Source organism: Hyperolius riggenbachi, chromosome 1 (assembly GCF_040937935.1).
Source record: "Hyperolius riggenbachi isolate aHypRig1 chromosome 1, aHypRig1.pri, whole genome shotgun sequence".
NCBI classification, from domain to species: Eukaryota; Metazoa; Chordata; class Amphibia; order Anura; family Hyperoliidae; genus Hyperolius; species Hyperolius riggenbachi.
Window position 1 is genome coordinate 98,665,883 of NC_090646.1, and position 24,210 is coordinate 98,690,092.

The window sequence follows — 24,210 nt, forward strand, 5'->3', positions numbered from 1 at the left end:
TTCCAGGTAATGAACACACAAAGGCCTCAATTCACTAAGCTTATCTCCTGTCTTTAATAACTCTTCTAGAGTTGTTACCATGGTGATAAGGCATGTAGTATTCAGGAAACATTTTACCTCAGACAAACCTAAAGTTAACTCTTGTCTTTAAGTTAACTCTTTAATCCTTAAAATAACGCCAGAGTACATTAACATCGTGTGAAAATAACTACAGAGGAGGTAACGTAAGGAATGAAGAGATAAGATAACTCTTACTAGTGGAGGTAAGTTTTCTCTTGCCTTATCTCCAGCATGATCTTAGTGAATTGAGGCCATTGAGGTTTATTTACATTTACAGTGTAGTTATATTAAAAACTTAAAGGTTGTCAGGCATAATATGCTGCCCATGATATACACCCGGGGCTTCCTCCAGCCCCTTGCATCCGACATGTCCCACGCAGCATCCCCGCTCACAGCTGTCGGCCGGGGACCCGCCAGTGCAGAGTCCGACCTTGAGGTCGTCCTCTACTGCGCCAATCAAGTCCACGTTGTCCGCAGCGTACTGCACAGTACACTGTGGACAACATGGACTTGATTGACAGCAAAACTCGCACAGGTGCAGTAGAGTAGGTCGGGCTCTGCACCAGCGGGCACCCCGGGCCAGTGGCAGTGAGCGGAGAGGCTACATGGGACATATCGGCTGCCAGAGGCTGGAGGAAGCCACGGGTAAGTACAACATGGGGCAGCATATTATGCCTGACAACTCCTTTAACAGTTTGCTACAAAACATAAAACAAATAGCAATTCAGGAAAGTACAGAAAGCCATAAAGCCCACAGCAGGCCTAGAAAGAAGAAGGAGCTCGGCTGCTACAAGCCACATCAGCTCTTCTGGTAAAACATCTTCTCCACTCCATTTGCAATCACTGCTCTCCTGGCCCGCTGTAGATTACAGCTCTCTTGTGTGACCTTTCAGCATACCTGCCATTACACCAGGAGCATATACCGTGTTTATGATCTGTTTACACAGCAGACACAGTTGTATGTCAGTTCTGATTGGCTCAGTAATTTTCCAAGATGAAAGTGCATCTCCACCCGAGTCCATTACTAAAGTGGGGGAGGGTAATCGCATAGGGCGTCCATCAGCTACAAACCCCAGAGGATGGAACAGCCTTATACTGTAGCTCCTCTTAAAAGCACAACTGAAAGCAGACCTTAACTCAGAACGTCCACTATGCGCTAAAAGATACGCAGCATTACAGACTACCCAGCAAGCTCATGGTAAACCAGAACTCATTGGAGAGTATAAGGGGGCTACAATGGACCAAAAAGCCCTCTTACTAAAATGCTATGGAAAATAAAAAAAAATAGCTTTCTTAACAGCAAAGTATTTGCAATATTTCAGGTTGCAGTTAGCTCTGGGATTTCTGCCAGTGCATCACTGCTGAAATATGCAAATTACCCATTGCTGTCCCTGTGGGCTAAACACACCTCCATATGGTTTACCTCCTATATGTAAGGAACGCAATTATGCAATGAGTAAAAGTTAATCTCGGATCCACTTTAAAAAAATAATTTTTGTTACACCTGATACAAATCATAGAAGCAGACATGGTTAACCTCCTGTGCTTTCAAATCGCCTTATCTGCCATAGGCAGTCATGTGACACAGGGGAGAGATCAGATTACAACTTGTGATTAGAGACAAATGAGGGGGGGAAATAAACAGGCTAAACTCTGTAAATATATACAGGGTGCATTTCTCTATGTATTTCTTCCTGTGCAAGAGTTCAGGTCCACTTGAAGTGAGAGGTATATGGAGGTAATTTATTTCCTTAAAAAGAAAAAAAAAATACCAGTTGCCTGGCAGAGTTCTGATCTCTTTGGCTGCTGTACTGTCTGAATCACACACCTGAAATAAGCATGCAGCTAATCCAATCAGATATCTGATCTGCATGCTTGTTAAGGGGGTTCGCTGGCTTCTGTACACTCTTGACAACTGGGGCGGTCGTTATCGGTCACCTCAGCTGACATAAGTCAGGTGTGTGTACGAGACTTTAGCCATAGAGTCTAGAGTGTGTACAGAAGCCAGCGAACCCCAACCCACGAGCAATTTGCCGGAGAGATCTACTCAACCCCAGCAACGCCGATGCCCCCCCTCCCACTCTATCCCCAACGATCCCATTGTTCGCGCCTCTGCCCCAGTGGACGTCACTAATGCGTCGCTCATTGTCCCCCAGTATAGCAACACAGCACACCAGCAGCTACACAGCTGACACGTATGTGTGCATGTGCAGCAGGTCTCAGCAACGTTACCCAAGGGCCTCAGGTGTTTATCCCCAACGGGCGATACACACTGTCAGTGTATACAAGCCCTAAGATTATTAAAGGCAGAGGATCAGCAGGACAGCCAGGCAACTAGTATTGCTTAAAAGGAAATAAATATGGCAGCCTCCATATTCCTCTCACTTCAGGTGCCCTTTAAAAGCCAGAGCTCAGGAACTCCAGTCAGAAATATGTGCAGCGATTGTCAGTATTAAACAGTTCGAAAACACTTTCCCATTCCTAAACAAAAAAAGGGGGGGGGGGGGGGGGAATGGGAAGGACTACAGGCAGCAATAGCGAGACACGTGAATGCACTCTGTGTTCTCTTAAGATTCAAAATACCTGCCTTGAATTATCTTTAACCTCCTTGGCGGTAACCCCGTGTGTGACATGGGGTAAGCCGCCGGAGGGTGCCGCTCAGGCCCTGCTGGGCCGATTGAAAAAAAAAAAAAAAAAATTATGTAAAACACGCAGCTAGCACTTTGCTAGCTGCGTGTTTGCTATGATCGCCACCGCCCGCCGCGCCACGGAAACAGCCCCCCCCCCGCATACCCCCTGCGCAGCCCGGCCAATCGCCGCCAGGCTGCGCTATGGGGTGGATCGGGACTCCCTGTGACGTGGCGACGAGGGAAGCCCTCAGAACGGGATTTCCTTATGGGCAAGCGGCGGCGATCGGAGGGGACGGACGCTGCGGGGGGGGGGGGGGGGGGAAAGCATGTAGCTAGCGCTAGGCTAGCTACGCGCTTAAAAAAAAAAACCGCCAGGGAGGTTAAGGTGCGGGGAAATTTGGGCACAAAAGGATACTGAAAAAGAGGTCACCATGCTTCTGCAAAAGTCCTTGTGGCATTCACTACTATTCCCCCTCCAGGCCGCCGTGGACTCTGGGGTAAGATGCAATTTTTAATCGTAATTTGGACGCCGACTGCCTAAGCGCCGCTATGGCCGTAAATCCCATTACGGCCTATGGCAGTGCCTGGTGTGCCCAAATTTCCAGCCCTGTTTTTGCACCACTCGTGGCAGGCTTACTAAAAACAGTGGCCCATATGCAGTTAACTTTTTCTCCTAGGTGATTGTGATGAATGATACGGAAAGCGAGACGATTAGCGATTCTGTATCATTCCGCAAAGCAGAGCGGAATGTAATTTCTTCTTTTTAAACGTAGAACAGATGTCTTTCCTTCTCTCTGAGTGAAAGCAAACCCATCACCCGCACTAAGTTAACTTGTTCAAAAGAATTCCTTGCTGGCCAGGGACACAGGTGTGAAACCTAGCCAGAATCTGGGTGTAATACATTAAAGGGTGTTATAGCTGGTCACACACTGATGCTAATTGAGCACCAAAGTTCCTTTCATCACAGGAAGGGCTAAGGCAGCTTTCCCAGCAGGAGTCCAGCCGAAGCGGCACTGCTGGGGAACAGGTTTAAATGCATATGGTTTTTAATTTCGGTCTGTTACATGAAAACCATGTATAGCACAGCTATGAAATAAATAGTCTTATTTGTTCAAATCTGCTCAATGTGCTGATAGAAAAATTCATAACAATAACTTGTCCGGTTATTGGTGTACGACCCTCCTTGGGGGAACGGTCAGCCTAACGCACTCATGCAAGATGTCATATTAATTGGTATTTTCTGACAATTATGAATCTGCTATCCACCTAAATATGACATGTGTAGTAAGTATATGAGTTACAGTGTCACAATTTAAGCTCAAAATCCTCCTAGGAGGAGGTAAACTGTCACTGGTGGGTAATTCAGAGGGGGCAGGCGTTGCCACACCCCCAAACCAGCTTCATCAAAAGCACATTGCCAGCAGGCGGACTTCAGGCCTCCATTTTAACATCATCTGGATTACAGCTCGACCTGCTGCTGGGAAGAGGACCCCCCCCAGCGGCCATCTTGGAACTGTAACATTTGCTTGGATTACAAAATATACCTAAAGGCCTAGGATTCTGAAATTCCAGACTTTTCATTTATTTTCCCAGAAGGAAATATCCCCACACAGACTGCATTTCAGCTAAGTATACCTTTCACAATTACTCCCTTTTATTTTAAGCTTTGTGTGTATATGTTAATTAGTGTATGTAATGCATTTTTATTATTAAAACGTTTAAAAAATTTGTTTTACGGTTATGACCTGTTCCTGAACATACACAATCGTACTTACTCTAGAACACAAGGTAATGTTTTTGGAGGAGTAACTTGTATTTATAACTCGTATGCTTGACTCGGGCACAGATAAACAGGTCTGGTGCCAATCCCTGCATACATCTAAGGGTTAACTTAGTGTTCGCAGTGTGCTAAAATATTTACAGTCCTGTGCTGAATCACAGGTGGTGGCAAGCTTTTGAATTATACGTGTGTGGTGAATCCTTGCAGTCAGGACGCTCCTCTCTGCTAGTCGGTTCATAGACTGCGAATCCACATATGGGCAGCTATGCGCAAAGCGACAGAGAGACAGAGTTTCTGACTGAGTGATTGACCCGATCAAGGACCGGCTTGTGCGGTCTATGACAGTGATAGTTTCACACCTTATCAATAAAAAAATTTTAAGCCACCAGCAAGCACAAAAATACTCTGAATAATGTTGACAGTACTTTTTTTTTTACCTTCTAGTATTTTTTCAAATGCAGAGTTATTTTAAACAGAAGACGAAAACTTATCTTTTAGGAGAAAACTTAGGTGCAAAAGTGAATTGCATATGGGCCCATGGATCTTACTAGATGGCATTATCAGAGGGAAGCAGGGGGATGGTCATGTGTCCACATCAACAAACATGTGGTTACATCACTACAACAAAAGTGTATTGCAATAGAATAAGACCTTGACTGGTTTCCACTTTTCAATTTGTCCTTTGCTTAGGCTTTAAAATCAATATATGCACATCTCTGGATAATAGAAACCATGACCAAGAGTTGATCTTCATCCCAATCAGTAACAGATACCCACTTTCACATGAGATATCTATTCCTTTTCACAAAACTGATCAGGGGGCTCTGTATGGCTGATATTGTGGTGAAACCCCTCCCACAGGAAACTGCCAGGACCATGGTCCTCACAGTTTCCTGTCTGTGAACCTCATTGCAATAGCTGTTTACAGCTGTTTCCAACTGCCAAAAAAGTAAGCAGCATCTCCTTCCAGTGACATCACCTGCCAGCAGTAAAAAGGTCACCATGTGATAAATGTCAGAATGTAAATCAGGGAGAGGAAATATTTTACACAATTCATTAATACATAATTATAAAAATGAAGCACTTTATTACATTATTTTCACTGGAGTTCCTCTTTAACATTGTAACAAGCTCACAAAATCAAAGAGCAGTACAGACATTGTGCTGCTTAGAAAGAAATAATAAGAATGGCTCATAATACAGACATTACATAAAGTTTCCTCCTTGTGCAAATACAAGGAGGAGGGAGAGTTTGACCAGATTCCAGAATTCACAGGAGCAGCATAATGGCTGTATAGGAGTAGAGCACAGCCACTGCCAACTGTTGCAAATTCTAAAAATAGTGCTTTGTGTTCTCGCCAATGCAATATAGTGATGCTGTACTGACCAAGGCCACACAAGACTGTTAATGCTGATTCACCCTGTGTGTGGGTACAACACACTGCCAATGATCAGAGCTTTGATTTCTAGTTATGTAATCCACTTAACAAAAGTTTACCTTCTTAAAAATGGAAGCTATTTGTGATTATTCAGGTTGGAGTGAGCATGTCTCCTCCAATGCATCACTACTGAATATGCAAATGGTCTCTGTAAGCTAAACACTCCTCCAGAACTGCTGGAATGCAATGATGTGTCATCTTGTTAATTGTACAAAGCCACAATAAGGGCCCGTTTCCACTATAGCGTTACGTTTTCGCCTGCAAAAAAATCGTATAAGATTTTTCTGATTGGTAAAAATTCGCATGTAAATTTGTATGCGTTTTTATGCGAATTTTCGTACGCGAAAATTCGCATTAGTTACATATGCATAATCTGCCTAGTAACAGCTTAGTCATGACTGCTGACAACTTCCTGTAACCATGGATCCAATGCGAATTTTTGGGCAAGTAACGCGAAAATTCGCATTGCCTATACAAAGCATTGTACGCGAATCGTACGCGATGTCCGAAAAAATGATACAGGACCTCAGATTTTTTCACGCGTACGAACGCTAACGAAAATTCGCATAGAGTGGAAACAGCTGCATTGACTAACATTAGTTTTAAAATCTATGCGAATTTTCTGAGCAGAAAAACTGACACAAAACGCACAAGTGGAAACCTAGCCAGGATGATATTTTCACACAATGGCGTCAATTCACCAGAGAGGATTTACTAAGAGAAAAAAGGTAGGTAGTTTATCTCATGAGGTATTTTAACACTCAGGAGTCAATTCACCAGTGTGAGAGGACAGAGAGAAAAATGTTTGATAGCAGGGGATAATGGAGATATATGCATGAGGAAAGTGTGAGAAAGCAGAGAGTTAGGTCATCGGTATTAATGATTTACATGGGATACTTTTCCTCTCTGTAAGCTTGAAAGTGAAGCATTGTGGGTAGGAGGCGGAGTTTTACCACTACGTGACCAGAGTATTGCCGCCTTTTACTGCTGGATCATATCATAAATCATATCACGAGTGAGTCTGACCTTCTTCACCACCTCTGTCTCAGTAAAATTATCAAGAACTGTTCTCTCACGAAAAATACGAGGGGCGATTAAACAGACCCTCCTCCTGCGCCTTCGTCTCCTCATAATAGAAGCAAGCTCTAAGGCCTAGTGCACACCAGAGCGGTTTGGCTGCGTTTTGTGATCCGCTTGCGGCTGCGGATACGCTTGGGTAATGTATTTCAATGGGCTGGTGCACACCAGAGCGGGAGGCGTTTTGCAGAAACGCATACCATCTGGATTGCGGAGGCGTTTCTGCCTCAATGTTAACTATAGGAAAAACGCAAACCGCTCTGAAAAACGGCACTTCAGAGCGGTTTGCTAGGTGGTTTTTGTTACAGTAGCTGTTCAGTAACAGCTTTACTGTAACAATACATGAAATCTACTACACCAAAAACGCTTCACAAAACTGCAAAATGCTAGCTGAAACGCTACAGAAAAATAAGAAAAAGCGTATCAAAATGTGCTAGCATTTTGCGGATCTGCTAGCGGGTTTTGGTGTGCACCAGGCCTAACAGAGTAAGCTCAAAAGGCTTCATCTTCCACAGCAGCAGCTACTGTGTGAAAACCACGATATCTCCAGGTTCATTCAGGGGATAAAGAGATGAAAAAATAACGAATGGCCACACCCCCTTTCTTCCCTGGTGAATTGTGATTTGGAGAAAAACTAACTACTAACTGTCACTTATTTATCTCATACTTATCTCACATTTATCTCTTGCATTTCTCTGTCGATATTTTCCCCTATACTTCTGGAGAATTGCTATTTGGAGATATCATAGGAGGTAAATTACCTCCCAAGAGATAAATAGGTTGGTAACCTCTGGTGAATTGACGCCCTTGTCTTAAAATGCCCTTTAAAGAGAACCCGAGGTGGGTTTCTGACATCAATATTAGGACACAGAGGCACATTCTGCATACAATGCCCAGCCTCTGTGTCCTTACAGTTTGTCCCATTATAAAAACCGCCAGGCTAGCAACAAGCAGATTGTTGTTGGTCTGCTGTTTACCTTCTGGTTGTCACTCACTGCCGCTCCCCCACCTCCTGTATAGCACAGTTTCCCGCCTCTGTCCCTTCCCACCTCTGTAAGCCTTTCTTTACTGTACCTTCCTCACGTGACGGTAACGCAGCATTAATCTGCTTTTTTTGTTGCATTGTAGTGTCGTGTTGGAACTTTACAACACAATGTCCTACTGTGAACCTAGCCTGAAAGTTATTTTGAAGAGAATATGAAAATAATCTCCTAGGAGAAAACATAGGTGAAAAAGTGAACTGCATATGAGACACAGACTGTTTGGTCCTCATCTGTGAATGTCATGGATTCATTCTGGTTCACCATGAGCTTGCTGGGCAAACTGTAATCCACTCAAATTAGCCATCTGTAGATACATTCACTTTTATGGAGAAATCGCTCCCAAGCCCCGACTTACTTCTGGCTAGAAAATTTGAGATACATAGACTATAGACAACCTTTTTTTAAAGTGGGCATTTCAAACAACCACTAGTGCTCTTTGTGTGGAATTTGCCACTATCTTGCGACCTATAAAGTGCCGATTATGCAGGCCACACACACACACATCAATTTTCCTGTTTAATTGTGAATCTGCTGAGAATTGTTGCCACAAAAATGCCCGATCAATTCCTGAATTGATGGGAGGGATAATTTTAGTTGATCAGGAGATGCAGTGGATCAAGGGCCCAGTATTACAACAGCAATCACTTTTGTAACTATGGAGAAACGACAAACATTTGTACAGCACATTTCAGCAAGGAATATTAGTTGGAGGGGGGGGGGGTGAGTTAACACGACGCACCGGTGTCAGCAACAAACAGTGCAACAGGCTATTCAATCGACAATTTTCCATCCACCTTGTCCAATTGACACTAATCAAACCAGGGCTCCCAGTCTTAGTATATCAGCTGTCCCAGCCACCCAAGTTAATCATGCAGCGTCAGTGCAGCCCGATCATCCTCCGGGTCACATTTTCCCCCCCTTCAAGGAGCCCTCTACAGCGCCGCCTCGACACCCCCCCCCCCCCCCCCCCAATGCAGCAAGTACAGAGGCTGCTGAACAATTGGAACTTTTTAGAAAAAAACTTAACCAAAGCCAATTGCACACCATTTAACTAATGGTTAGCTTTATTATGCCTGTTCCCACTGGTGCTCCTGTGTGAAAAAGCCCTTTATAGTTATGTGGCAATACACATGAGCGGTCAAGGGAGGTGGGAAAACCGTGCCATGTAGTATCAAGTGATGAGAACAACATGGTGTGGAGGTAAACCACCTCCAATTACAATGGAGGCAGCAGTGGCTTGTTTTTGGTGTAGAGTTTTCTTGCCACACTTTCCAGCAGTAGAACTAGACCATGGAGGAGAGGCTGCGCTCTAATAGCAGGAGACTTGTCAAAACACTCTGCCCTGCTGAGGCTTGAGGATAGGCCTGAACAACACAGTGACAGACTATGTAGATTGGCCAAGAGAGATTCAAAAAGATGAATGTAGGGGAAAAAAAACAAAAAAAAACCTGCACATATATGAGCATCCCAGTTGGTCCAAGAGACAACCTTAGCCCTGCTCGCTTAGCCTTACTGATTACAAATCAGCTTCCCAACCTGCTACATCCATTCATACCACAATGACTCACTTGTCTCTTCCTTCACCGACCGCTGCAAGCCTCTTGCTGTCTTCCGTCCAGGCCATGTCTTTCACAATTCCTGAAAATGGCTGGTACTCATATTTCAGTATGTGCTCCTTCTGTGTGGTGTCCCAAATTCGGATTTTACCAGTGACATCTAAGGGAAAATGCGCAAAAGAAGAGTTTCAGAAAAGCGCTAAAAGGGTGTGGCTTGATTCCTGACTGCACAAGTTGTTAACCCTTTTCACACTCAAACATGCACCAGGACTGTGCACCACATCCACAAAAAAAAAAAATTGCAGTTTGTTGCAGGTTCACAGTCTATCCCTTAACACTGATAAAAATAGGCACTTTTGAAAGATCGGAAAAAGGTACTGCGTTGCCAGACATGGTGAGCTACTGCCACATTAAGAATGTTCCTGTGTTTCTGTACTTTATTAAATGACAACTGAAGTGAGACAAATATGGAGGCTGTCATATTTACTTCATTTTAAACAATACCAGTTGCCTGACAGTCCTGCTGATCTATTTGGCTGCAGAACTGTCTGAATCTCACGCCAGAAACAAGCATGCAGCTAATCTTGTCAGTAGTGATGGTCAAGTAGATGCAAATAACTCAGAGATGATGCCAATTTATACAAATTGGTCCATTTTCAAGCTGTATAAGTTTGAATACAAATCAAATTTTACCTCGGCGGGATTTGATTGGTTCATTTTCAAACTGCATAAAAATTTGCATCAACTTGCAGTTATTTGTATCTACTTGACCATCACTACTTGTCAGATCTCACAATAATGTCAGAAACTGCTGACCTGCTGCATGCTTGTTCACGACAAAGTAGAGGCAAAGAAACAGCATGCCAGGCAACTGGTATTGCTTAAAAAGGAAATATGGCAGCCTCCATATCCCTCTCACATCAGTTGTCCTTTAAAAGGAGTAAAAAAAAAAAAAAAAACACACCACATTTTAAAAGGGAACACGAGGAGTGACATATGGAGGCGGACACATTTCCATTTAGACAATGCACATTGCCTGGCTGCCCTGCTGACCCTCTGCCTCTAACACTTTCCGCTATAAACCCTTATCAAGCATGCAGATCAGATGTTTCTGACAGAAATGTGAGGAGATTAGCTGCATGCTTGTTTCGGGTGTGTGATTGAAACACTACTGCACCCAAAGACATCAGCAGGATTGCCAGGCAACTAGTATGGCTTAAAAGGTAGTAAATATGGCAGCCTCCATATCACTCTCACCTCTGGTTCCTTTTAATACTTCCCCTGACAGAGGTCATCCTGCTGGTGACTGAAGCACCAATCACATTCCAGGATTATTAAAAAAAATACAGGGGCTCACATAAAAACCTTATTGTTTACAGGAAGGGTAGAATAGTTTCTACCGGTATTACTGAACTTCGTTAACCATTCTATGTAGAACAGGGGTGTCAAACTAATACTGCACAAAGTGGGCTGAAATTGTGCACTGGGACCTAGTCGCAGGCCATCTTCAATGTCTACCAGCCACCTTCCTCCCTTATAACCTTCTCAGGTGTCTAATGCCACCCCCCAACCCATACAGTTTCCTGGTGTCTAGTGGTCCTCCCTCCCCTATACATTTCCTTTGGGTATAGAGGCCCCAATCCTCCCCTAAATAGTTCCCTGGTGTCTAGTTCTTTCCCCCTCCCTCCCAATACAGCTCCCCTGGTGTTCTAGGGCTTCACCTCCAATATAGCTTCCCTGGTGATATATAGAATGGGCCAAACATAATGCACAATGGGGAAACCACTTGAGGGCCAGATTTGGCCCGCGGGCAGGTGTTTGATATGTATGATCTAGAATCATTAATCATTTTGTCATGCAAACCAGCATCTATGGCCCAGGTCTGTGCCAGGTACCCTTTGAAGGCCGTCGTTTGTGAGAAGATAGAAAATCATTAGGTGTAATGGCTAGAAGAGCCTACCTCCAGATGCAATGTAGAATCCACTGGGAGCGTATTTGGCAACAACAACCTGGTGTGCGTGCTCAGTGTAGACGTCAGCAATGGCAGGGTTCTGTTATGAAAACACAGAAGGCATTAGCAGGTATACAAGGTGCACAGCAATCTATTTTACTGCATTAAGCTCCTAAGCCTGACATTTTCTTCACACAAAAAAAATAAAATAAATAAAAAATAAAATAAAAAAAAAAAGTCTCGATTACACAGAGTATGAGATATACAATAGATCTAGAAAGAATTTTTTTTGTGTTTTTAGATGCACAACTTATTTTAATAACAGGAGGTAAGATCCATACACTCCTAGATATACCAACTTGTAATTAGGGCGCCTCCAACATTAGAATATTCTAACCCTTTGGGGTCTCACATTGCAAACACTAGTGTATGCAATAATATCCAAGAAGCGCAACCGACCAGAGCCTACCGAGTGGACCTGGAATACCGAGCGGGGACGGTTCTTTTCCTGCAGGCCTGAATGGTGGTTGGAGATTGTTGCAACTCACACTCGTAAGTATAACACTTATTATATATATACACACTTATTCTAACAAATGATACTGCACCATTGGGCTCCTGGTCTCCCTCACATACTTGTATATATTTAACCACTTCACAACGGAGGGGTTTTACCCCTGAAGCACCAGCGCGATTTGTACTTTGCAGCGCTGCTTCCATTGATTTTTTTTCTGTGATATGATTGGTTATTGGGGACTGGGGTCCCCATAACCAATCATTGCACTGCAGAGCGGGGGTGTGCGCGCGCATGCGGGTCACGGGGGGGGGCGCGCTGCACATTTGTTTACATTTCATTGTTATCAATGGAGACTGCTTCTGTTTGAAGCAGTCTCCATTGTGTCCGCAATCGGCGCGTCTAATTGGATTTAGGAACGCTTGTTCCTAACATCCAATTAGTCACCTGCTGTGCTGCCTGGCTGGAGTGTGCGTGCGAGGTCCCCGCCCACTCCCAGCCAGTAAACAAACAAGTGCGCCTTTCTCCGTCCCTGGGGGTGAAGCAGTGCGCAGAGGGACGGAGAAATTTAGCACTGGGGGGGTAAAGTGGTTAAGTATAAGTCTAGAAATGTAGGTCTTATTCACTTCATAAAAGTTTAGGGGATCGACTTTACACGAGTCACGAGCAACACTGAGTAACAGGTGTACTAATCGTGACATTCCCATTTGCAGCAATTTACTCAGTGGTAGGTGACACTTTCTTGATAAAAGGAAATGCCAAGAAAACATAGATCTGAAAGTCCTGGCCACAAAAATTAAAAAAATGGGCAGGGGGGGATATTGGGCTGCAGGAAGGGGAGTGAATAATTGCAGCACTTGAGGGCCTGGAGGAGGTATTGGCTGCACTTAAGGAGTCATCAGGGAATCTTTAAGAAAAGGAGTGCTACTTACCGGGGGCTTCCTCCAGCTCCAAGCGCCCAGGACGTTCCTCGCCACAGCTCTGCCCCAGTCTCCGGCGATGACGTCAGAGCGACATCCAGGTCGCTCTTTACTGCACGAGCGGCACTGTCAATCACCGCCACGTGGGCCGGAGCGGACTGCGCAGGCGCAGTACTACTGCGCAGTCCACTCCGGCACACGTGGCGGTGATTGACAGCGCTCTGACGTCATCGCCGGGGACACCTGCGGCGAATGGCTGAAGGCAGAGCTGCGGCGAGGGACGTCCTGGGAGCTTTGAGCTGGAGGAAGCCCCCGGTAAGTAGCACTCATTTTCTTAAAGATTCCCTGATGACTCCTTTAAGGGACAGTAGGGGTTAATGGCTGCAATCCTTAGTGCAGTCATTAACCCCTCCTGGGCCCCAAGAGCAGCCATTAACTTTGCTGGGTAGATTTATCCCAAAAAAAAAAAAAAAAAAAAATCCAGCTTAACCACTTCAGGACTCAGCCTTTACCCCCCTCCCCCCCTTAAGGACCAGCGCTGATTTCGCTAATCTGTGCTGGGTGGGCTCTACAGCCCCCAGCACAGATCAAATACCAGGAAGAGCGACCAGATCGCCCCCCCTTTTTTCCCCCACTAGGGTGATGATGTGCTGGGCGGGGGTCTGATCGCTCCTGCCTGCGTGTGGCTGGCGGGGTCCACCTCAAAGCCCCCTCCACCGCAGGATTCCCCCTCTCCCTCTCCTCCCTCCCTGCCCCAGAGATCGGAGGCTGCACAGGAACAGATCTGTCCTGTGCAGCCTCTAACAGGCTCCTGCTGATTGGCCGGGGATCGCTGATCTAGTACAACGCTGCTACTGTTAGCAGCGTTGTACAAATGTAAACAAAGCAGATTATTTCCGCTTGTGTTTACATTTAGCCTGCGAGCCGCGATAGGCGGCCCGCAGGCTATTCACGGAGCCCCCCCGCCGCGAATTGACAGGAAGCAGCCGCTCGCGCGAGCGGCTGTTTCCTGATTAATTAGCCTGCAGCCGGCGACGCAGATGTGCATCGCTGGTCCTGCAGCTGCCACTTCTTGATATGGTGTGCAGATCAAATTCTAAAATACTTGCATTTCTGGCTTCCACTCCATTTTATAATACAAACCTGTTATGTGTATTATGCAAAGTATGCGTCATAACTCCGCTAGCTATAGCAAAGCAGCGTGGCTGTAGCTCTGATCGACGCACAAATTGGTAAGGGAGACAGATGCGCTTGGTTCACACATAAATCTGTACATTTCTGGTCTGTCTTTGACAGGTGGCATCAGTTTTGTATGAGTCTATGGGTGTGTTCACACATAAGAGGTGTACAATTCCAATCCAGTCAGGTAAATATGACAGAAAACTGACAGGAAATACAGATGTGTGAACACAGCCATAGAAACAATATAAAAACAAACTGATGCCATCAAAAACTGACACTTGTCTAGAGGCCATAACAGACTCTTGCTCCTTGCTTTTTGTCCCACTGAGAAGAATTTTAATAATTTCCTATTCCAATGACAGAAATAAAAGCAATTCCTCAGCTACAATAACCAGAACAATAGATATTCAGTAGTAATTTTATTGCTGACTGGAGACCAGCACTCCTCATACAATCAGCTGGCTTGCTCTCACGAATAACATACGCATCAGGAATATCAGAGCAAGTAATGAGCACATCGCTGTATTTGAATCAAAAGTCTGTGAAATGTTGAAGAACAAGGTTGAGTAACCACCATGCATAATTCATTTCCTATTTCCAAAAATAAACTTCCGTTTTTCTGAGCTCTCTGCATAAAAAGCCAGAGCAGGGCATTTCTGTCTGAGAGGTTCCCCAACTGTCTGCAACAATACAAATGGAAGGCGGAGGAGAGAAGAAGAAGGGAAAAAAAAAAAAAAAAAAAAAAAAAAAAAAAAGACACACATTCCAGCTCCTCACTGATTGGCTAAGGGCAGTTAACCACTTCCATACCAGCAATCTCTGCCCCCTTGTGGTCTGAAAGCTACCATTTCTACTTTGTGCAAAAATATTCCTCACAGCTTGAAAGCTACTACACCAGAAAAAAAACAAAATTATATTAGGTATAGAGATATATATTCTAGCAGAACATCACTGAAATGGTTAAACAAAGCACTTTCTCCTGCTATTCAGATTCAAATCTGCATCCAAACTGGAGATAACAGTCTCTTTTTTACTTGTTAACTACTTCGGCCTCCTGGACGTACTAGCTACGCCCAGGAGGCCATGTGCGCGTCCGCGCGCTCCCGGCCGCGGATCGTTAGCCCACGAATCAGTGAATCGGGCTATGGTGCCCGATCACCGATTCCTCTCCCCTGCAGAAAAAGCGACAGCTTCTCTCAGAAGCTCCGCTTTTCCTGGCTGGTGCACGGGGGGTGCGTCCCTCTAAGCGTAGGTTACGCTTAGAGTGACGTCATGTAAACAAACTCATAGCCGCCAACTTGTGGCCAAAAAGTAAAACTATACCTAAAAAAAAAAAATAAAAAAAAAATATTATATATATATATATATATATATATATATATATATATATATATATATATATATATATATATATATATATATATATATATATATATATATATATATATATATATATATATATATATATATATATATCACACATTTACATTATAAAAGTATTGGTTACATCCCACCCTCCCAAAAAATACCCAAATAAAATGTTTAATATAAAAAAAACAAACAAACATTACAATAATAAAAAAAAATGTAAATATTTACCTAAGGGTCTAAACTTTTTAAATATCAATGTAAAGATGAAAGATTTCTATATTTTTTTTATTTTAAACTTGTACATAGTGATAGATGCAAAATGGAAAAAATGCACCTTTATTTCCAAATAAAATATTGTCGCCATACATTGTTATAGGGACATAATTTTAACGGTGTAATAACCGGGACATATTGGCAAATACAATACGTGAGTTTTAATTAATTATGGAGGCATGTATTATTTTAAAACTATAATGGCTGAAAACTGAGAAATAATGCATTTTTTCAGTTTTTTTTCTTATTCTTCCTGTAAAATGCATTTACAGTAAAGTGGCTCTTAGCAAAATGTACCACCCAAAGAAAGCCTAATCGGTGGCGGAAAAAACAAGATATAGATCAGTTCATTGTGATAAGTAGTGATAAAGTTATAGGCTAATGAATGGGAGGTGAACATTGCTCGGATGCATAAAGTGAAAACGACTGAAGGCTGAAGTGGTTAAACACAAATGTATCAACACTGGAATGTAAACAAAAAACACTCTCTGCTTTAAGGCCCATACTCACAGGCTACAATTGTCACTAGCACACAGGAACGTGTGCGCGACAGACCAGCATCAGCTCGTCGCCGGGTCCCTCCGCATACACACTGCGGAAGAGGGATTAGTGGGGTGACGGAAGCTGTCGCCGACGTTCCTCTCCCCCCCCCCCCCCCCCGCCCCGCCGGAAGCTCCGTGTGATGCCTATAGGTTGCTGTCGCTAGTCCGCATACACACGCGGACCAGCAACAGTTGCGGCAGCAACTGTCGACAGGCGATAGACCGTGGCAATCGACTGGCGACAGCAGCGAAGAGCGACGGTTCGGGGTGCGCGTACCATACTCACGAGCGACCTGTCGCCACAACACGCACGTGCCACTTGGTTGCAGCGACAATTGTAGCCCGTGAGAATGGGCCATTAGGCACACAGTGTCCAGAATAGTTCATTAGAAAAATATTTAAAAAAAAAAAAAAAAAACCCTTTATAATAGAAAACCAATAAAATGCAAATACCAGTTTTCTGGGTAAGGGAAAAAAAAAAAAAAAAAAAAAAACCACACCCAACTTCGGAAACTTGTAATTTGTAAACAGACAATATTACGTGTGCACAAAAAGCAAATAGGATAACTGTAAGAGTAATAAAAAGTAGGAAATCATTCTTATTGAAGGTTATGTCAGAGTTTCAGACCACTTTAAGTAGCAGAGACTGCTGGTACAAAGAACGTCATCGCCCAACGAATCACCACACATACCCGCCACTCGTCCATCCATGCAGGACCCTCTCTCTGCCTTGGTTATGGCAGCAGAGCTGTGTCAGCAAGTCAGGAGCCGCTCTCATTGGCTCCTGACACTGTCCATCAATGTAAGCCAATACGATTGGCTTACATTGAGGACAGGATCAGTAGCCAATGAAATCAGCTCCCGACCGGCTCACAGTGCTCTGCCGTCATATAGACTTGTTCTCCCAGGTCCCCTCTGTAGCAGCCTGGCTACTGCACATGCCCAATCACAATCCCATCGCCGGGAGTGTTCTGCTCATGCACAGTACTTTTGCACCTGCGCAGAACGCTTGCCCATGGGCAGTAACCACTGGCCTCACCAAGTTGGCAGCTGCCAGAGAGGACTCCGGAAGAATGGCTTGGAGTGGAGCTGCGGTGAGGGACACATAGGCTTCCAGGGGCTGGTGGAAGCACCAGGTAAGTAGATCACATGTTCTTTAAATCCCCTGAGGGATCCTTTAAAGCGGTTTAAAACCCTGACATAATATTCAACACACACAGGTTTACCTACTTTTTATATGCCATACGGTTATATTTGCATTTGTGCATAAGTCTTATTATTCATTTAGAATTTATAGGTTTCCAAAAGTACAGTTTTTTGCCTTGTGAGCTGACTTTGCATTTTATTAATAACTGGTTTTATTCATTGCCGTTTTGCAGGCAGACATTCTTTCAGTGTCTCTGTCTACAGCAGCTTCTCCACAGTCAGCGAATGTGTCACATTCCTCACTTGATGCATTTAAATAAACACGATAACCTTATCTAAAGTTGGGATGCATATGCATTTCACTGCACTGAACTTTAAAGCTCTGTGTTTAACCCTTCGAATGCTGGTCTAGTTAAAAAAAAAAAAAAAAAAAAAAGCTGGTTGCATATAATATGCTGTAAAATATGTTTTAGAGCAAATATAAAATGCAGGGTTATATTCCACTTTAAACAGTCATTTGTGCTTTGGATTTTCCACCAGTATTTTTTAAAGTGCTGAGGAAGGTTTCAGGGCTACATAACATAGGGATTATATAATGCGCTCCGTTGACACACACAGTAAGGCCAAGTTCACAGTGGGACTTTGTGTTGTAATGTGACGTTAAAGCCGCAATGCAAAATTATAACAAAGTCGCAACGCACATTAACAGTATGTACATACAGTAGGTACAGTGAAGCATACAGGCAATGAAAAGTATGCTTCTGTGTATCTGTTAACATCTGCATTTAGAGGTAACACAAAGCAGTAGTGTGTCACCATACTGCAACAATGTCGCACTGTGAACGCCGCATAGCTTTAACAATGTAGTGTGGTAAATAGCGTTATAAAATCATATAACGCCCCACTGTGAACCTAGCCTAAGCGACATGACTGTGTGCTCTGTAAGAGGTCAATGCTATCTAAATACATAATAAGGTAGGGGATTCAACGATGGTAGGGATTAGATTGTGAACTCCTGAGGACAGTCAGTGCAGCAGAAGTGCTATGTAAATACACAATAATAAAATCGAGATACAGCCTGAAGGCATATTTTACAGTACACCTGCTCCCTTCACCTGGCATTCAGCCGAGTAATCACTGTGACAGCAGATCGTCACTGTACACCAACCTACAAATCCCCTAAAGTGGAAGGAGCATTTGTTTACAAGATAAGGTTACTTCCTATGCATTCAAATATCCTCCTGTGAGGAACAACAGGCTCCGGAACTGATCTCTTCATTATCAAGGCTGATAAACACATACTTTAGCTGAAGAGAAGCATGCGAAGACTCTCAGCTACATTCTGTGGGAGGAACTTTCAACTGCATGTTCTGTGCATCCCTGAAAAGATCTCAGCACTAAGTGGCGTCATTAGGTCAAAAAAAAGGGAGTGAAAAACCATTACCTAAGAATCTGTATACAGCATTTAGAAATGAATGATAACAATACTTCACGCACCAGAAAGAATTTTACACTGAACTGGATCTATAAAAGGACACAAAGTCAGAAGTTTTGAATCAGGACAACGACATCTATTGGATAAGAATAAGAGTAAGCCTTCATCAGATTCAATTCCTGTATACAGGATTCAAGACTGATGACAGCTGACACCCTTAAAGAGAATCTGTATTGTTAAAATCGCACAAAAGTAAACATACCAGTGCGTTAGGGGACATCCCCTATTACCCTCTGTCACAATTTCACCGCTCCTCGCCGCATTAAAAGTGGTTAAAAACAGTTTTAAAAAGTTTATAAACAAACAAAATGGCCACCAAAACAGGAAGTAGGTTGATGTACAGTATGTCCACACATAGAAAATACATCCATACACAAGCAGGCTGTATACACCCTTCCTTTTGAATCTCAAGAGATCATTTGTGTGTTTCTTTCCCCCTGCAGAATCTCATGCACTGAAGTTTCAGGCTGCTCTTTTCTTCCTGCAAACAGCTTTGCCCTTGTCTATAATTCCTCAGTATGTGAAAGCCCAGCCAGCTCAGAGGACGATTTATCCAGCTTGTAAAAGATAATAGAGAAGAGAGAAGCTGCTCTAATCTAAATAATACACAGGCAGTGTGCAGAGAGGGTCCTGAAAGGGGGAGTTCATAGCAGAACCACAACACTGAAGAACTTGGCAGCCTTCCAGACACAGGCCGACAAGTCTGACAGGGGAAAGATACATTGATTTATTACAGAGACTGTGATAGTACAAAGTGCTGCAGTAAGCCAGAACACATTAGAATAGCTTTTGGAACTTGTAGGATGATAAAAAAACAGGATGCAATTTTTGTTACGGAGTCTCTTTAAGGCTGCAATACACTGGTAGATTGCCACCAGATAGATCCCTATCTGATCAAAGAGGGATCTATTGGCTGCCTACACTGCAAACAGATTTTGAATCAATGTCACTATGAAATCGATTCACAATCTGTGGAGCTGCCGCCCCCCCCCCCCCCCCCCCCCCCTGCATACATTACCTGATACAGCCGGCGCGAGTCCCCCGGTCTCTGCTCTCTCTTCTCCGCTCTGGGCTTCAGCTTCACTGTACTTCCTGTCGGGGGAAGTTTAAACAGTATAGGGCGCTCTACCGTTTAAACTTCCTGTCGGGAAGTGAAGCCAACCGGAGCCCAGCGCAGAGTAGGGACCGCGGAAACACGCGCCGGCCTAACAGGCAATGTATTGCCGCTAGCGTCGGTCATACGTATGCCGCACTCCGAGTCCAGCAGGCTTCACTTCTTCCTGTCCCAGCAGGAAGTTTCAACAGTAGAGCGCCCTCTACTGTTTAAACTTCCCCGGACAGTAAGAAGTGAAGCCAGCCGGAACCCAGCGGAGGGGGGGGCAGCACCCCCACAGATGGTGATCGGTTTCATGCTGAAATCGGATTCACAATCTGTTTGCAGTAAAGGCAGCCATACGATCCCTCTAATCAGATTCGATCAGAGAGGGATCTATCTGTTGGCAAATTGCCAAGTGTATGGCCACCTTTAGGCATTTAACTGATAGCCCCTTAAGGTCAGCAAGATACAAGTCTATATAGGGCTGGTTTTCACTAAGAGCCGCGGCAGTTTCCGATTCGCCACGGCTCCCATTCTGTTGCACAGCAGAAAACTGCAGCATGCCATCAAGATTTGCACCAAAGTCTGAACTGGATGGGCAGCGCCCCTCTGGTCTGCGTGGAAATGATGCAGATCCATACCGAATATGGCAGAAGAGGTCAGCACTACACAACTATGAAATAAGTTAACTCAAATCACATGACAGGTTCAAATGACGTGTATTCAAACCAGATTGTCACCTGAAGTGAACTCTAATTATTGTTTTGGGCAAAACATAGTAAACAATGTAGCTAACAGATGCCAAGGAGTGTGAGCTCTGTGCAGGGAGAGTTTATAAAACATCTTCCAAGTAAAGGAAATCATCTTCGAAACAGGTGGATGGGGGCCATTATTGTACTGATGATTCATCTGCAATGATGGGTGCTGCTGGCAGATCAACCCCATCACACAGCTCTTATTCATTCTAAATTCTAACCTTTGGAATAATAACTTCCATATATAGGCAGTAATTCTAAACCTCCTGGAATGCAGTTTATTCTACACTAAGCCACTTGTGTTCAAATGCAAAACAGTTCAGACCAGACAAACCCCATTCTAGGTTATCTGGGAAACCACAATAAAAGAAAGTACGCCTACATTCCGACAAATAGTGAACACTTACGTAAGCCGACCCCCCCACTTTTACCCCAAAAAACAGGAAAAAATGATTGACCCTCATGTAAGCCGGGGGTAGGAAACGCTGGCCGCGTGATCCCCCCAGTATGTCCCAGTATAGTGCCCAGTATGGGTAGGTAGTGCCTCAGTATAGCTAGTATAGTGCCCAGTATAGGTAGGTAGTGCTCAGTATAGCCAGTATAGTGCCCAGTATAGTGCCCAGTATAGTGCCCCGTATAGTGCCCCGTATAGTGCCCCGTATAGTGCCCCGTATAGTGCCCCGTATAGTGCCCCGTATAGTGCCCCGTATAGTGCCCCGTATAGTGCCCCGTATAGCTTGTATAGTGCCCCAGTATAGCTTGTATAGTGCCCCAGTATAGCTTGTATAGTGCCCCAGTATAGCTTGTATAGTGCCCCAGTATAGCTTGTATAGTGCCCCAGTATAGCTTGTATAGTGCCCCAGTATAGCTTGTATAGTGCCCCAGTATAGCTTGTATAGTGCCCCAGTATAGCTTGTATAGTGCCCCAGTATAGCTTGTATAGTGCCCCAGTATAGCTTGTATAGTGCCCCAGTATAGCTTGTATAGTGCCCCAGTATAGCTTGTATAGTGCCCCAGTATAGCTTGTATAGTGCCCCAGTATAGCTTGTATAGTGCCCCAGTATAGCTTGTATAGTGCCCCAGTATAGCTTGTATAGTGCCCCAGTATAGCTTGTATAGTGCCCCAGTATAGCTTGTATAGTGCCCCAGTATAGCTTGTATAGTGCCCCAGTATAGCTTGTATAGTGCCCCAGTATAGCTTGTATAGTGCCCCAGTATAGCTTGTATAGTGCCCCAGTATAGCTTGTATAGTGCCCCAGTATAGCTTGTATAGTGCCCCAGTATAGCTTGTATAGTGCCCCAGTATAGCTTGTATAGTGCCCCAGTATAGCTTGTATAGTGCCCCAGTATAGCTTGTATAGTGCCCCAGTATAGCTTGTATAGTGCCCCAGTATAGCTTGTATAGTGCCCCAGTATAGCTTGTATAGTGCCCCAGTATAGCTTGTATAGTGCCCCAGTATAGCTTGTATAGTGCCCCAGTATAGCTTGTATAGTGCCCCAGTACAGCTTGTATAGTGCCCCAGTACAGCTTGTATAGTGCCCCAGTACAGCTTGTATAGTGCCCCAGTACAGCTTGTATAGTGCCCCAGTACAGCTTGTATAGTGCCCCAGTACAGCTTGTATAGTGCCCCAGTACAGCTTGTATAGTGCCCCAGTACAGCTTGTATAGTGCCCCAGTACAGCTTGTATAGTGCCCCAGTACAGCTTGTATAGTGCCCCAGTACAGCTTGTATAGTGCCCCAGTACAGCTTGTATAGTGCCCCAGTACAGCTTGTATAGTGCCCCAGTACAGCTTGTATAGTGCCCCAGTATAGCTTGTATAGTGCCCCAGTACAGCTTGTATAGTGCCCCAGTACAGCTTGTATAGTGCCCCAGTACAGCTTGTATAGTGCCCCAGTATAGCTTGTTTAGTGCCCCATATAGCTAGCATAGTGCCCCATATAGCTAGCATAGTGCCCCAGTATGGGTAGGTGGGTGGGTAGGTGCTGTCCCTCCCCGCTCCCCCCGCGGCCGCCGCTGCTATTACCTTAGGCGGCGCCGCTTCCTCTATCCCCGTCCTCCTCCGGTAACTAATACACAGCAGCGCGCCCCTTGCTGCTGTGATGATGCAGGAAACCATAGAGAGCGGTTCCCATAGTAACGGCCGCTCTCTATGGTTTCCTCCGTCATCACAGCAGCGAGGGGCGCGCTGCTGTGAATTAGTAGTTACCGGAGGAGGACGGGGATAGAGGAAGCGGCGCCGCCTAAGGTAATAGCAGCGGCGGCCGCGGGGGGGGGGGGGGAGCAGGGAGGGACAGCACCTACCCACCCACCCATGACTCGCAAGCAAGCCGACCCCCCAACTTTTGGAGGGTCAAAAATTCGGCTTGCTTGCGAGTATATACGGTATGTGAGCTGCCTATAGAGGTCTGCGGACCACGCACAGGTAGATTTTACTGTAATTATCTTAAACTATATCTGGGGGGGGGGGGGGGTAAATTTACTTACCTGGATCTTCCCTGAGGGCCCTAGAGGCCTATCTGGGCCAGATTGCTGTAGCTCCGAACCCCCCCAGGTGCTGCTGTCCCCTTCGAAAGGTCCCAGACGGCAGCTGTGGTCGTGGGCTGCTGCACATGCTTCTCTTTATGCTTCTGTGACCGGGAGCATTTTGTACTTGCGCAGTTTAAGTCTTTGTGAATTGCACAAGAGCAGAACATGGACAGTCATGGGAGCAAGAGAGGCATGTGGACGTGTCATGTAGTAGCCGCAGTCACGGCTGTGCTTGGGGGATCTTTTTCGAAGTGACACCCCGAAGGGCAGCAGAACTACAGCGTGGGACCTGATCCCTAGATAAGTAAATGTAGTTGTCCCCCATGCCCCTTCAGATATCCTTTAAAGACTTGGCTGTTTTTTTTTTTACTTTACAATGGTTGGTAACGTTGAATGCATCAGTTTACATTGCAAGCCCTTTTTTAAATATCAAATAGTAATTACCCGGCTGGGTTTGCAAAACAATCATCCTGTGCTAAAACAGATGCTTGGCTGCCAGGACAGCAAGCCTGTAGGTGAAGCAAGTAAAAACAGCGCCGGAGATTTCAGTATAGCCATAGGCCATAACAGGTATCATGGCTAAAGCGGTGCTCAGATAGTAATTTGGGCACTGTCAAAAGACAACCTAAATTACTATAAAATCAGCGCAATTTAGCAGCCAGCAATAGATGGAAGCCAAATTACATATTTTCCCACTGTCCACTGCGACCTGGAGGGGGAATAGTAATTAACGCTGCCAGGACTTTTGCAGAAGCAGGGTGAGCAGCTTTTCGGCTTTACCCTGCTCCCAAATTGCCCGGAGGCTTAATTACATGTACGTACCTGTAGACCCCTTCAAAATCTTCCACCCA

At 44.7% G+C, this 24,210-nt stretch overlaps 1 protein-coding gene across 1 annotated transcript in view; it reads right to left on the minus strand.

Annotated features, from left to right (window-relative positions):
* The window catches only part of WDR1 (WD repeat domain 1), a 108,083-nt gene that overhangs the window by 66,027 nt on the left and 17,846 nt on the right, over window positions 1-24,210 (minus strand). The window contains exons 3-4 of the mRNA XM_068277506.1: window positions 11,546-11,636; window positions 9,598-9,745 (exon numbers count right to left, since the gene is read on the minus strand). Of these exons, the coding sequence (XP_068133607.1) occupies window positions 9,598-9,745; window positions 11,546-11,636 (239 nt within the window). The remainder of the gene's footprint in view (window positions 1-9,597; window positions 9,746-11,545; window positions 11,637-24,210) is intronic.